Below are 13,014 nucleotides of genomic sequence, written 5' to 3'. Positions count from 1 at the left end.
GTGTATTACCTTTGTCCTTATTTAGTTCCTTTTTTATTAATCAAACAATACTTTTTTCATTTTCAGTTCTTGAAAAATGTAACTGTATTTATTATTCTTATGTAAAGTTACATTACAGTACAAAGGCCTACAGTTAAGCTAACATCATTTTGCAATTAAGCCTGTTGGTTTAATTTTTGAAAAGCAGGTCTGGTTTTTTTTGTAATTGTGATTCCATTATAAGTTCAAGTACTGGTATGAAATCAGAAAAAGCTGTGGATGTTGCTGTTTTTATCATAATGTACGATTAATTGTATTCATGTGTTGAAGAACATAGATATTTATTGTCTTTCTCCATTGCAGGTGAAATATCCATATTGCAGTCTTTTTGTGTTCACGTGACAACATAATAGTTGAGAAATCATCATGAATTTCACCCCATTTGGGACAACATTTACGGCGGGCGCGCGCTACCTGCGGGACACCAGTTCACCACAGCCAAGTTTGCCCAGCAGGTTGGCACCACTGCTGGTGGCCAGGTGGTGGGTCTACTTAGCTCGGATGAGCAAGGTGTCACGTACTTGCGGCCCGTCGATACTAATGGGGCGGCATTCACACTCAGTCTTCCGCAGGCCAGCGGCAATAACTCTCAACATAATCAGGTAGGTTGGTAAGATTTAATTTAGATAAGAGGTGAATTCAATATTTCGTGAAATTTGGTTAGTGCAACTGGTATACTAAAGTGTTAGATGTCAGTCATGCAAAAATATTTGTGGCAAGATTTCTTACTCCAATATATTGAAAATGGAAGTTTATGACTATCTGCTGGCATGTTTTCTACTGCATACAACACAATCAAATATTCAAAAAGGTGTTCTCATTAAATATAGCGTATAACTTATGTTGCAATCATATGTTAAAATATCATAGTTCACACAAAATCACATGAAAAAGTCGGGGAAATCTTTCTCTGATGACACATTGTAGGGCTTACTTTGTTAATATAAACATTTTTATGTTCTAGATAATCGCCCTGCCAATCAATGTTCCCAGCAAGCCTGGCGACATGGCTCAGCAGCAAACTCTGCAGATACAAGTTGTCAATCCGGCTAACAGTGCTGCCAGTGGAGGAGAAAAGTATTCCTTGCCCCTCACTCTGCAGCATTTCCAGCAGGGACAGGTATGTGGAAAAACACATGCATTGTAAGTAGTCATTAATTTTACATAAGATCAATAAATTTTCATCTGAAGTTAAGGGTGTAAACCAGGATATCAGAAATGTGGAAACAAAAAATTGTGACACTCAATATGTCTTTTTATGCCAAGTAGTAGTAACATATATTTCATTTCATATTTTGGTGGAGAAACAAGTAAAGTTAATTTTTCATGATATAAACCTTCAACCTGATTTTGTTTGCAATGAGGTTTGATGTTTTCTGACCTGTCTGTCTAAAGGCCCGTTCACACGAGGCTGATTTGCCAGCTGCTGATATCAGCTACTATCACCAGCGCTATGTATCAGCGTGGAAATGCCATTCACACTTGGCTGGTTATTAGCGCGAGTGTGGTCATTTGAGACGGTGTCTGCAATAACTAAAACGTTATGGCAATTTTCCCAATTGCTGTGAGGCGCTTGATAGAAAACACGTTCGTATTAAAAGGCCACCTAATTCCACATCTACTTTTTTACAACTACAAACAGTTTTATAGTATCGTACTGTTTGCTATGGTTGATGCTAATTATAACTTCAAGTTCATTGATGTTGGTCGTGAAGGCAGAGCCAATGATAGCTCCATTTTCGAAAATGTTGGAGTTGAATATAGCGTTAGAACAAAATCTCCTGAATTGGCCGTCCAATGGTTTATGTGTTGGTGATGATGCCTTTCCCTTTCGTCACAATCTGCTAACACCTTTTAGCCACAGAAATTTACAGCTGAATGAAAGAATATTCAATTACAGACTGTCAAGAGCAAGAAGGGTTTCTGAAAACGCTTTTGGAATATTAGCGTCTAGATTTAGGGTTCTTACTACATCGATAGGAATATCAGTGACACATACAGACATTTTGGTGAAAGCTGCATGCGCCCTGCACAATTGGCTTAGAAGTACCGCTGGAAGGACATACTTTCCTCCGTCTGCTGTGGATGTTGAAGATTGCAACATCGGTGAGATAATACCTGGCTCCTGGCGAGAGGAAATTACTCCATTGCTAAGTGCTCAGGTGATATCTCCGGCAAAGAATTACAGTCAAGAAGTTAAACGAGTTCGGAATAGATACGCACAAGCGTTATGAATGAATTTGCAGTACCTAGGCAAATGCAAAGTATTCATTGGAAAGCATAGCTTGATCAAGTAACTGGTAGGCCTACCACCAAATTGTATGATTTATTGTATACTATGTTTAATGTTAATTAAAAAATAAAATATTTATAAAAATCAATGAGTCAGTCTGTTTCCACAATAATTTGTACTTTTTAAATGGTTAGGTGGAATATATTTTTAAAAACAATCTATATATAAAAAATGAATGTTTGTATGTTTGTCCTTTATGGAATCGTGAACTATTGGACCGATCATGATGAAAATTTGTACTATATGTATTTTCCACGGAGAAGGTTTATAAGCTATGCCCATTGATGTTATATCCCTTTCCCCGATTCAGGATTCCGCCCCACTGGTTACAGAAATACCCGTAAGAAATGCAATTGCAGCAAACATATGTTATTAAGTGAAAGAGTCTTTTCAAATTTTTAATCAGCTGTTCTTTGTAAACATATATAATGCGACAAAAATATATTTATATATAATTTAATTACTACACTTATAGTCTTCTATATATATAAAAATGAATGTTTGTGTGTTTGTCCTTTATAGAATCGTAAACTATGTGACCGATCATTATGAAAATTTGTATGTATATGTATTTTTCGACGGAGAAGGTTTATATGCTATGCCTATTGATGTATCTCGCCACCAGACGGCACTGCAAAAGTTAAGTTTTTAAAGCGCCTGTACACTATAAACTGCGATTACGAGACCGTTTATGTATATTAAATAGAGAAAACCATTTGAAGGCGCTAAGCTTTGATGTATATATTGTCTTCAAAATACATTTCTGCTTGAACTTAAAGCTTGAGTGTTAGACCACTTTATAATAAAGTACATGTACGTAGACAATGGCTATAAAGATACACTTTTGACAGATTTTCTTGATCGTGGCAACAATACAAACTCTACATCGTCGTTGGAAATATAATTCACTTGAACCAGAAGTGCACATACACGGGCAAAGCTTACGAAAAGCGTGCGAAGCCGCGGGAAACAGCTAGTTACCATATAAATAAGAAAATGTGAGCACTTACCAAATTTGATGATGAGTCTCTTCCCATCATAACGGTCCTCCAAAAACTATCGGCAACTGAGAACCAACCAAGTTTTGGTTTGTAAATATCTTCAGCACCAGCACCACTTTTAATGATTTTTTTACTTGATTTAACTCCACTCCTGTACGAGTCTTTTAAAGACTTAATTTTAATTTTAAGCTGGTCTTTATTGATATGACCAAAACCTTCGGATTCAAGGTGGGAACCTAAACTTCTTCAACGCTACGTCCCTGGCGTCTCTTTTATTGTAATTTTCATCTGATGGGTCCCACAAACAAGAGTAGGTTTTAAAAATGTTCAAAAAACTTAATAACAGAATCAACATTCCACTTAAGCTCGGGCATTTTGCGAGTTAATACGTACAACTGAAAGTAAATTAAGTAGTAGCAGTTTTACTTTACCGAAATATACCACGCCAGCTGAGAGCAAAACTCACGTTTTTTTTCGTTCAGACGACGCTGGTAATGAGCTGATTTACCAGCGCTTGTGATCACGTGACCTAATCCCCCCTCATTCGTGCTGGTAATATTAAACATGTTTAAAGCTGCCAGCGCGCGCGAATAAATACCAGCGTGCTGGTTGACTTTGACGCTGGTGGAGCATTCACATTGCGCTGATTTATTAGCGCTGGCAAATCAGCAGCGAATATCAGCCTCGTGTGAACGGGCCTTAAGTGTCCATGTTTTGTTCGGTGATGGTTGACATGATCAATTAGTATAGTCAGAGCAATGTCTAAATTGTTTTGAGCAAAAGTAGGCCAATAGTAAAAAATGTTTATAAGTTACTGATTTGCACCCTATGAAGTTGCAACCGGACGCTTAAAATAAAAAGTAAAATAATTATGTTTTTAATTTTATAGGGTTGTGAAAACATAGTGGTGGGTGTCATAGACCCTAACTCAATTTCTACATCAGGAGGTATAAAGGTAGGCAATTTAATTTACTAATTAATTATAATTAAATTTATTATATTTTAAATTGTGTTAATTGTGGATTATCTCTAATTCTGTGGGTTGTCAAATGTTTACATTACTTGTTTTTAGTTATCATTCTAACCTATCCTCTTGTCTAACTGAGTTTTGTTGAGGAAATCGATTTAATTTGTATTATTAGTTTGAAACTGAAGAAGGTAATGCATTGAAATTGATGAAGGTAATGTATAGAAGGGCTGTGATGTTTGTATCCTGGTGGTCCCTCGGTTTGCTGAAATTGTAAAGTATCTTATAACTGATGTGTCCATTCATACTTTCTATTCTTATCCTATTTAAAAGATGGCATCTGCAGAGGATCCACATTTTGCTCTGGTAGAGCCACGAAGATATAAACATCTTGGGAAGGTCAGTCTGTATTATTTAACACATTCGAGTCTACGCTCGAGCCAGACTCGAGCGCCATTGTTTAAACCCCCGGCCGGCGCTCGAGCGTGACTCGAGCACAGCTTTGCCGATTGATATACGGAGTTGCCCGAGTGATATATTCGAGTGCCGTCTGCTGCATTAGAAAGCCAGCTTTGATGGTTAGTTCAGAAAAATTCCGCTAGGCGCTACTACGTCATACCCGCTTGAGGCTTTTGTTTATCCACTGACGTGGCCTGGCGCGTCGTCAGTCTGTCTACGACAACAATAATTTTTTTAGCAATTGAAACTTTTTTGGAAATTAAAATTATTTCTAAATATGTATATAGTAAATGCCTTTAAAAAAAATGAAATTACTTGTTTTATTTATTCAAAAGTTAGTTTTCAAGTAATTGCGGGAGTTTCTTCAAAAAAGATAAGTTTTTATTTTAAATTTTTTTAAAATTAATTAGATTTTATAGGAATACAGTTTTGCATATAAATTTAAAGAGGAAAGATAGAACTTTGAAGAAAATATAATATCATATACATAATATTTAACAGTTTTCTAAAAAAAAAAATCTGAAAACCATTAATTTATGCAGACCAGGCTATAAAAACAGCAAATAGCAAGCCAGACTCCAATGTGTTAATAAATTGAGCCATTCCACAAGACTGTCAGTTTACTTTAAGAACACTTTGTAATATAAATGTCATGTTTTTTGTTAGCAATTTTATCTCATTGTTTTCAGGGTTTTCTACAGATTTGATTCACGTAGTAAACAGTGTTAATGTAACAGGTAGAAATAGACCCCAAATACATTGTAAGAGATTCTCAATAATAATCGTGAAAATTATAGTGTTCTGTTTTTGGACTAATAAGTGAAGAATAGTAAGAACTCGTGTGATCAGACCATTCGTAAGGTACTGAATTTGCTGTAAATTAACGTATGATGAAAACATAAGTGTGTCTGCTGATTAAATCAAATCAAAACATCTTTATGTATATACTGTTATTTTAACAATAATACCATATAAAATACATTATTAAAAAACTAACCCTTTATCAATCAATTTCATTGTATTATTCTTTAACATATTGAACTCTAGGCCTATAACAATGGATTTACTCAGTGTACTAGCCGTTTTATGTGATATAAAAAAATTTGGAAAATTATGAAGACATTTTTAATCCTAACATAATATATATCAAATTAACCCTTTGACCATATTGCCATATTTTTGGTATTTATACAGATAGCAAAGCCTAGTTTAGTGGTTTGACATCCCAAAAGATCAAACTAACAGATATTTTATGTTTATACGTTAGTAACACTGTTTCACAACAGTCACCTGGCTCAAATACTCAAGTACTGTCGTAAGGGTGCTTTGCGACCCTTACCGACCATAAGGTAGGTAGTCGGCAAAACGCGTCAAAACAAAATCAAGTATTACTTCTTTCAACAGACAGTGCGGCCACTTATGAAATAAAATCCGAAAAAGGGGAAATAAAGTCTTTATAACCAGTAGGCATAAAATAATACACCACTACAACACCTTCATGGGTGGAGTAGATTCGGTAGACCAAATGCTCTATTGTTAATTGATGAAAGGTGTACTCTGCGCTATTGGAAAAAAGTAGTGCTCCACATTTTTTCCAGACTTATGTGAACCTCTATATCCTTTATAAAATTAATACAGACAAGACCATTTCAAGACTAGCTTTCAAAATTTCGATTATAGAAGCAATCACTGAGGAATGGCTCGGTGACCCCACTCCGGTACAACATACAGGTTTCTGTAATGACCCTCTTTACCATTTACCGGAAAATAAACAGTGAAATTGCTCAGTGTACAGTGCTCAGAGTACAAGTTCAGGAGGTAAAAAGAGAAAAACTTGCAAACATTGCAATAAAGGCGTTTATCACCTGTGCTTAACAAATATTTTTTAATAAAGAAGAGGAGAGCGTCATGGACACAAGTTTTGTACATAATTGTGGAAATAATTTTGGTTTTTAGTTTTTTTTATTCTGTTAAGATACATATTACATTGTTAAAAGTGTACACATACAAGATTGTGTCTAAACATCATCAAGAAAAAGATTTTAACTGTCAATACTGACTAATAATGACAGATAAGAATATGTTATAAATCAAATTTTCCATTTTTTAGAAAATAATTTCTTGCTGTATTATTTACTATTCAATTTTCTTACAAGTTGTCACAGGTCTTAATGATTACATGTACTTCAATCCAAAAAATTTTATGAATAATTTTTTTTTATATTGATTTTGGAGTTCAAAATAAAATTTCATCATAACACGTTTTTTAATTTAGGTTTTAGTACTTTTTAATATAAAATAATAAATGAAGCTTAGATTGAATCTGTTTATCTTATAGTATAGTTAAAGAGAGAAAAAAAAACAAAGTAAAAAATATTGTACTATATTTAATAGTAACGTTTTTATAATGTTTTTATGTAAAATACTACAAAAACGGTGACTTAGGCCTTAGCGATTTACGCTAGTCAGCCTCGCTAAGCGCCCAGCGGCCAAAGGGTTAAAGAGGAGAACACCCAATTTTAGAAAATATGCCTGTGTATAATAAAATAATTATCTGAAAAAATTATGAGGTAAACAAAATTATGAAAAAAATAAAATTTTATTCTTTCAAACTGAATCACAGGTGATTTTTTATTTTCATTATAAATAGGATCATTTTCTCTAAATCATCCTCAGAATCTGACAGCATATCACGTATCATACGCACCATTTCTTTGTCTAAATGGTCACTCATTTTACACAATGAACAAGAGAAATGTACAATAAAAAATCGTATCACAATAAAAACTATCAGAAATAAACTAAACCATCACTAAAACAAAATTTACCTCATCACTTTATTTAATAATAGTATGACTTTGTTTATAAACACACTCTAGAGAACAAGGCTCACATCACTATGTCATCAGTTTTGTAACTTTTACAGCTGCACAACTGTCCATTGTTATACAAAGACGTATAAATATAAACAATATAACATAGGAAATGGTCTGAAACAACTAAATCTTATTTTTTACCGAATACCTAAACGGATCGAATTCAATACTGGAGCCTGAGTATAGGTCGGGCTCCGTATTCAATGTGTTAACAAACTGGTACAGATATACTGTACTACCATAAATGACTTAAACCTACATAAGTAAAAATGAAATTTCTCACTTTGGTTGTTGTTTTATGAACAATTCCTTTAATGTGTTTACTACCAAATTTTACAGCATTAGTGTGTTACTGAACATCAGAACATCTTATTTATTTATTAATATACAAGGCAATGCACCATTTTACAAAAACAATACATACTTTAGCTGTTTGTGACAATATCAAACATAAATGAATATTATTACAAGGTACATCATCTTGCGTTCCAATAAAAAAATTTGTATCATAACCCTTCCGCTCATGTATATTTATTGTATTTTACGTAGTATCAAAGAAAAATGAGATAGTTTTGTTAGTAGACAAGAAATAAATTCCTATTGTGCTAGAAAAAATAAATGACCTGATCCCCCAACCCCCCATTTTGGGTTGAGGGGCTAAGTTCTCATGTAGCGCAAAAATCATCATTTGTCATTATATAACTACCCCCCAAAGGATATTGGTTTGTTTAATTCCGTTCAAAAGTTAGAAGTGGGGGGTGGTACTTTTGGGACACCCGTTATATATTTATATACTATCACCATATTTACTTTTTTTTTATAAGACAATTGTGGCGTTATTATCGTTACTATGTATGTATAAAATTTATTTTACCTAATTTTGTTAATGTCTGAATTATTACACTTGTTTTATGGGATATTAAAGGTGTGATATGAGTAAGCCATTTTGAATATAGCCATTTTGAATATAAGAAAAAGTGACTTTGGCCATTGCATTGTCATAAATGCTTAAAGACAATCAAGATTTCTTGATTCAGATACTAAATCGCTTAATAATCAAAGTGTGAAAGAATAAAATTTCATCAATTAAATATTTTTAGGTAGCCTTCTATATTGAATATTATTGAAATTGTTTGTGGAAGGTAATTGAGGATTAAGCACTCAAATAATAGCCTACTGTATTTCTCTTATAAACGTTATAAACTTTATGGTAGCACTGCATTTTATTTTTCCTCTCTGGTGTTGTTTTTATAGTAGCTTAATTAAAGTTTTATATCGTTCCACTATTTAAAATGTATACATACATACATACACCACACATCTCCATATATAATTATCAACATATTGGAACTAATCTCGTAAACATATTAATTACAGGTTCCTTAAAAACCTCTTTGTAGCTAAAAAGTAATTTATTTCTGTATTTTTAAACTATTCTTAAAAAACTACTCTGTACATTTTAAAATTTTAATAATCAAATGGTTTTATAAGATTTTCAAAGTCTTCTTTTAACCAACTCACGTATTGATTTTATTTTTCAGATGATTACTCTGGCTTACAATACAGCACAAGGTGGAACAGATGGACATAGTTTACATTTACAGGTGAATGGGGTGTTTAATTAGTTAGACTGGCTTTTATACCAAAATGTGGGTAAAGAACTATTAGGACCTAATCAGTTGTGGAACAGATGGACTTAGTTTAACATTTACAGGTGAATTGGGTGTTTAATTAGTTAGACTGGCTTTTACACCAAAATATGGGTTAAGAACTATTAGGACCTAATCAGTTGTGGAACAGATGGACATAGTTTACATTTACAGGTGAATTGGGTGTTTAATTAGTTAGACTGGCTTTTACACCAAAATATGGGTAAAGAACTATTAGGACCTAATCAGTTGTGGAACAGATGGACATAGTTTACATTTACAGGTGAATTGGGTGTTTAATTAGTTAGACTGGCTTTTACACCAAAATATGGGTAAAGAACTATTAGGACCTAATCAGTTGTGGAACAGATGGACATAGTTTACATTTACAGGTGAATTGGGTGTTTAATTAGTTAGACTGGCTTTTACACCAAAATATGGGTAAAGAACTATTAGGACCTAATCAGTTGCTTTGTGTAAAATTAAAAAATTAATATATGTAAGAGTGATTAAAGAATGCAAGATATCAAGTATGTGTTGAGCCAGCAGTATTTATAAGTCAGCTGATTAACATTGTTTGTTAATAGAATTTTACTTTTTTATCTTCAGTGTTTTCACTGTATAACCTAAACAGGAAAAACCTAGTTTTTCTGTACACTTTGGGTTATTGGAGTAGCAATTCCAATATAATTTCAAAAATTGTAATTTACTTTTCTAGGGTTACATTTATAAGTCATTTTTATAAACTATTTTTATAATTAAATGTAATTTTGATCACTAATATATATATATATATATATATATATATATATATATATATATATATATAATGTAACCACTTAAATTACATTATTGTAACCTAACATTTAGAAATTATTCATGGTTTACAAATAATAATTTTTGTTGATATACACATTTTGTTCTTTTTTTTACTTACAGTACTTATCTTTATTTATGAATATTTCATATTAAAATTATTACTGTATTTTCACTAGATATGTTTACTAAAATATATAAATAAGACGTATAAAATTACAAATACTCCTTTTTTTATAAATAGTTAAAAGAAAATTTTAAAACATGTAGTGTCTTTGGCATTTATAAAATTAAATGCAACTATAAGCTTTTCAAACTATACACGTTTATTTGTAGGACATTTAAAGACAAACAAAAATTATAGTTGTAGCTATTCTATAATCAGATTTATGATCGTTTTAAAAGAAGTCAGAAAACGAGTAAATTTCCCTGTTGTGGTTTTCAGTTGTAACGTGAGTCATTGAATATCCGACGTTCAGACAGTCAACTGACTTTAATGCTGGCAGTTATCATGTGATAAGTTGCATACACGTCTCTGTGGCGGTAAAAGCGTTAAAATCATATATCCTGGAAGGCATTATATAATGTATTAAATTAAAGTAAAAGGTAGTAGGGGATATGACAATTCTTAATATAGCTACCTTTCTGGAACTCTTGAGAATCCCTTTAAAATAAAAGTTTAAGATTGGTAACAATTGGATCGGTGATGATTTTAAAAAAATATTTAATTTTATAAAATGCTCTTGTGACTAGAAATTTTAGAATCAGAGATTGATTTTTTAAGATTCCGAACCAGATTTGAGATTTGAAAATTCTGGATTTGTCCATCACTAATTTATACATCGGTTAAGATTATAGTTTTAAATAAATATGACAGGCAATTTTTCTAGGGTATGAAAAATGGACTAAAAATATTACTTTCATTTTAACAGTTTAAAATAAAAATCTAAGGCATACATAAACAGAGCATGAATTTCTTAAGGCCTAAATGTGAAAAATATTAAACATGAAAATTATATACATTGAAACTATAGATTAAAATGGGTGTTCAGGTTCTAGGACTTCATAGTAGACTGTAGTTACAGGAAAAGAATAATTTGGTTCTTTGTGTGTAAAAATTAGAGAAATATGTAGTTGTGATAAAAATTCACATTATTATTAATCATACACATTTATTTTATATTGTATATTAAGTTGTTTTTGGAATATAAAGTACAAAAATAAGTGAATTATCATACATGTGATACATTTTTTTCTTGTCGTCAAAACATGTTTTTGGGAGGCAGAATGTAGTTGACATCTATAAATTTTAGAAATGATGTAAAAGTTCTTTTGCATCATCATAAACTTACAAATTGATTTCTTGACCTTCACAGTTGCAGCAGACGGACGAGAATGGGGAGGTGCACCAGGACCAGGAACAGCTGCAACAACATGAGCAACAACAGCACGATAATAATAACACAAGCAGTTCTGGTTCGCAGACACAGCCAATGCACTGTGAGGAGATGGTGAGTGTGGTACCCATGGTGAGTGGTTGTGGTAGTAGCTTGCTATTGCTAACAATGTACGGTGTACTTGGTTGTAAGCTGGAGTTGTAGAACAATATTTTTCTAACATGAAGAAGGTGAAATACCCTTCTGTTCACTTTTTTCAGGTGAATGAGTGGAGTGTGTAACTTTTTTTAATAAAAATACATATTAAACCCTTCAACTAAAACTTTTGTTGTACATCACAATAATGAGAATTTAAATTAGTCCTTTAGTTACCATACAGCTGTTTTCTAATGTTTTTATTCACTCTTGTTGAATGTCAATGGGCGTTTTCACTAATATATGACCTGTCGGGGTTCTAGGGTTTAATACAATTGATTTTAAGTAACATCCTTTGAAATAATCACAGGAGACTTACTTGACTGCTACTGCCTCACACTTGTGAAATAATACACTTGGGCTCTAGTAATGTTTATTTGAACTACATTAACTTCACAGTAATTCTGTTTAATTGCAATTACACTAGGGCAGCCAACAAAGATGAAATGGCCGCCAAACCAGAAAAACCAGGTATCTCCCTGTAGAACCATGAAAATCTCAAAAACAAATTCTTGTTGTCTTGGAACTTATGGAATCAACAAATAATTTGAACAGGTTTTTGAACCAGAATTTAATTAATCCCAAAACATATTTTTTGCCAGCTGATCCTTGAAACTTTGAATGAAGATAGACAATATGAAAGTGTGATGTCACCAAATTGTTAACATATTGCATGGTAGCAACAGTGTGTTGGCGATTCTAACCTGACATTGGTTTATCCAGGGTTGCCTTTTCTAGTGTTGCTATTAGGCCCACCATACACGTAACAATATGTCAGACAAATGAAGTTAAATGAACGATCATTTCAGTTTTGTTTGGTCATGTTTTGATACGTCCAAGTTGGCCAGGATATCAACTCTTTCGTTTCCAGGCATTCTCTCATAACCAGGAACCCATCATACAGTCACATTGTTGATTCTGCAAAGAAAAGAAACTTAGTAATCCCAGACCAGTTTAGAGTTAAACACACAAGAATCCAATGAATGCCTTTAATGCTGCCTGGCTATCTGTGAAAATGTTAATCGCCTCACTCCTATACTGCAGACGAAGGTTCTCATGAGTACATTCCAAATGGTGGCTTAAAGTAATCTAAGATGCTAGCTAGACTCTCATGAATGTGTATTTATTGATTTTTCAATTTACTAACTGGCCACACAACTCGTAAAAGTGGCCAGTCAATTTCCAAAAATGATACTGTTAATAATTTTGGTTATACTGATTGGAAATAAATTTATTTATTTATTCATTATGGTTGTGACTTCTGACCGAAAGACTTCTGAGATAAGGACCCTTAGGGACCACCAGCTCCTTATTTTGTCTCT

The 13,014-nt window shown here is 32.8% G+C and overlaps 1 protein-coding gene across 1 annotated transcript in view; it reads left to right on the top strand.

The window, feature by feature from the left end:
* The window catches only part of LOC124354058 (zinc finger protein 350-like), a 69,405-nt gene that overhangs the window by 16,001 nt on the left and 40,390 nt on the right, over positions 1-13,014 (top strand). The window contains 6 exon segments of the mRNA XM_046804232.1: positions 343-444; positions 447-641; positions 1,004-1,159; positions 4,223-4,288; positions 9,177-9,239; positions 11,477-11,629. Of these exon segments, the coding sequence (XP_046660188.1) occupies positions 406-444; positions 447-641; positions 1,004-1,159; positions 4,223-4,288; positions 9,177-9,239; positions 11,477-11,629 (672 nt within the window). The 5' untranslated portion in view covers positions 343-405.

The sequence above is a fragment of the Homalodisca vitripennis genome, chromosome 2 (genome assembly GCF_021130785.1).
Source record: "Homalodisca vitripennis isolate AUS2020 chromosome 2, UT_GWSS_2.1, whole genome shotgun sequence".
Lineage (NCBI taxonomy): Eukaryota > Metazoa > Arthropoda > Insecta > Hemiptera > Cicadellidae > Homalodisca > Homalodisca vitripennis.
Note: the sequence above shows the minus strand (reverse complement) of the source record. Positions and strands in the feature narration are given on the sequence as shown.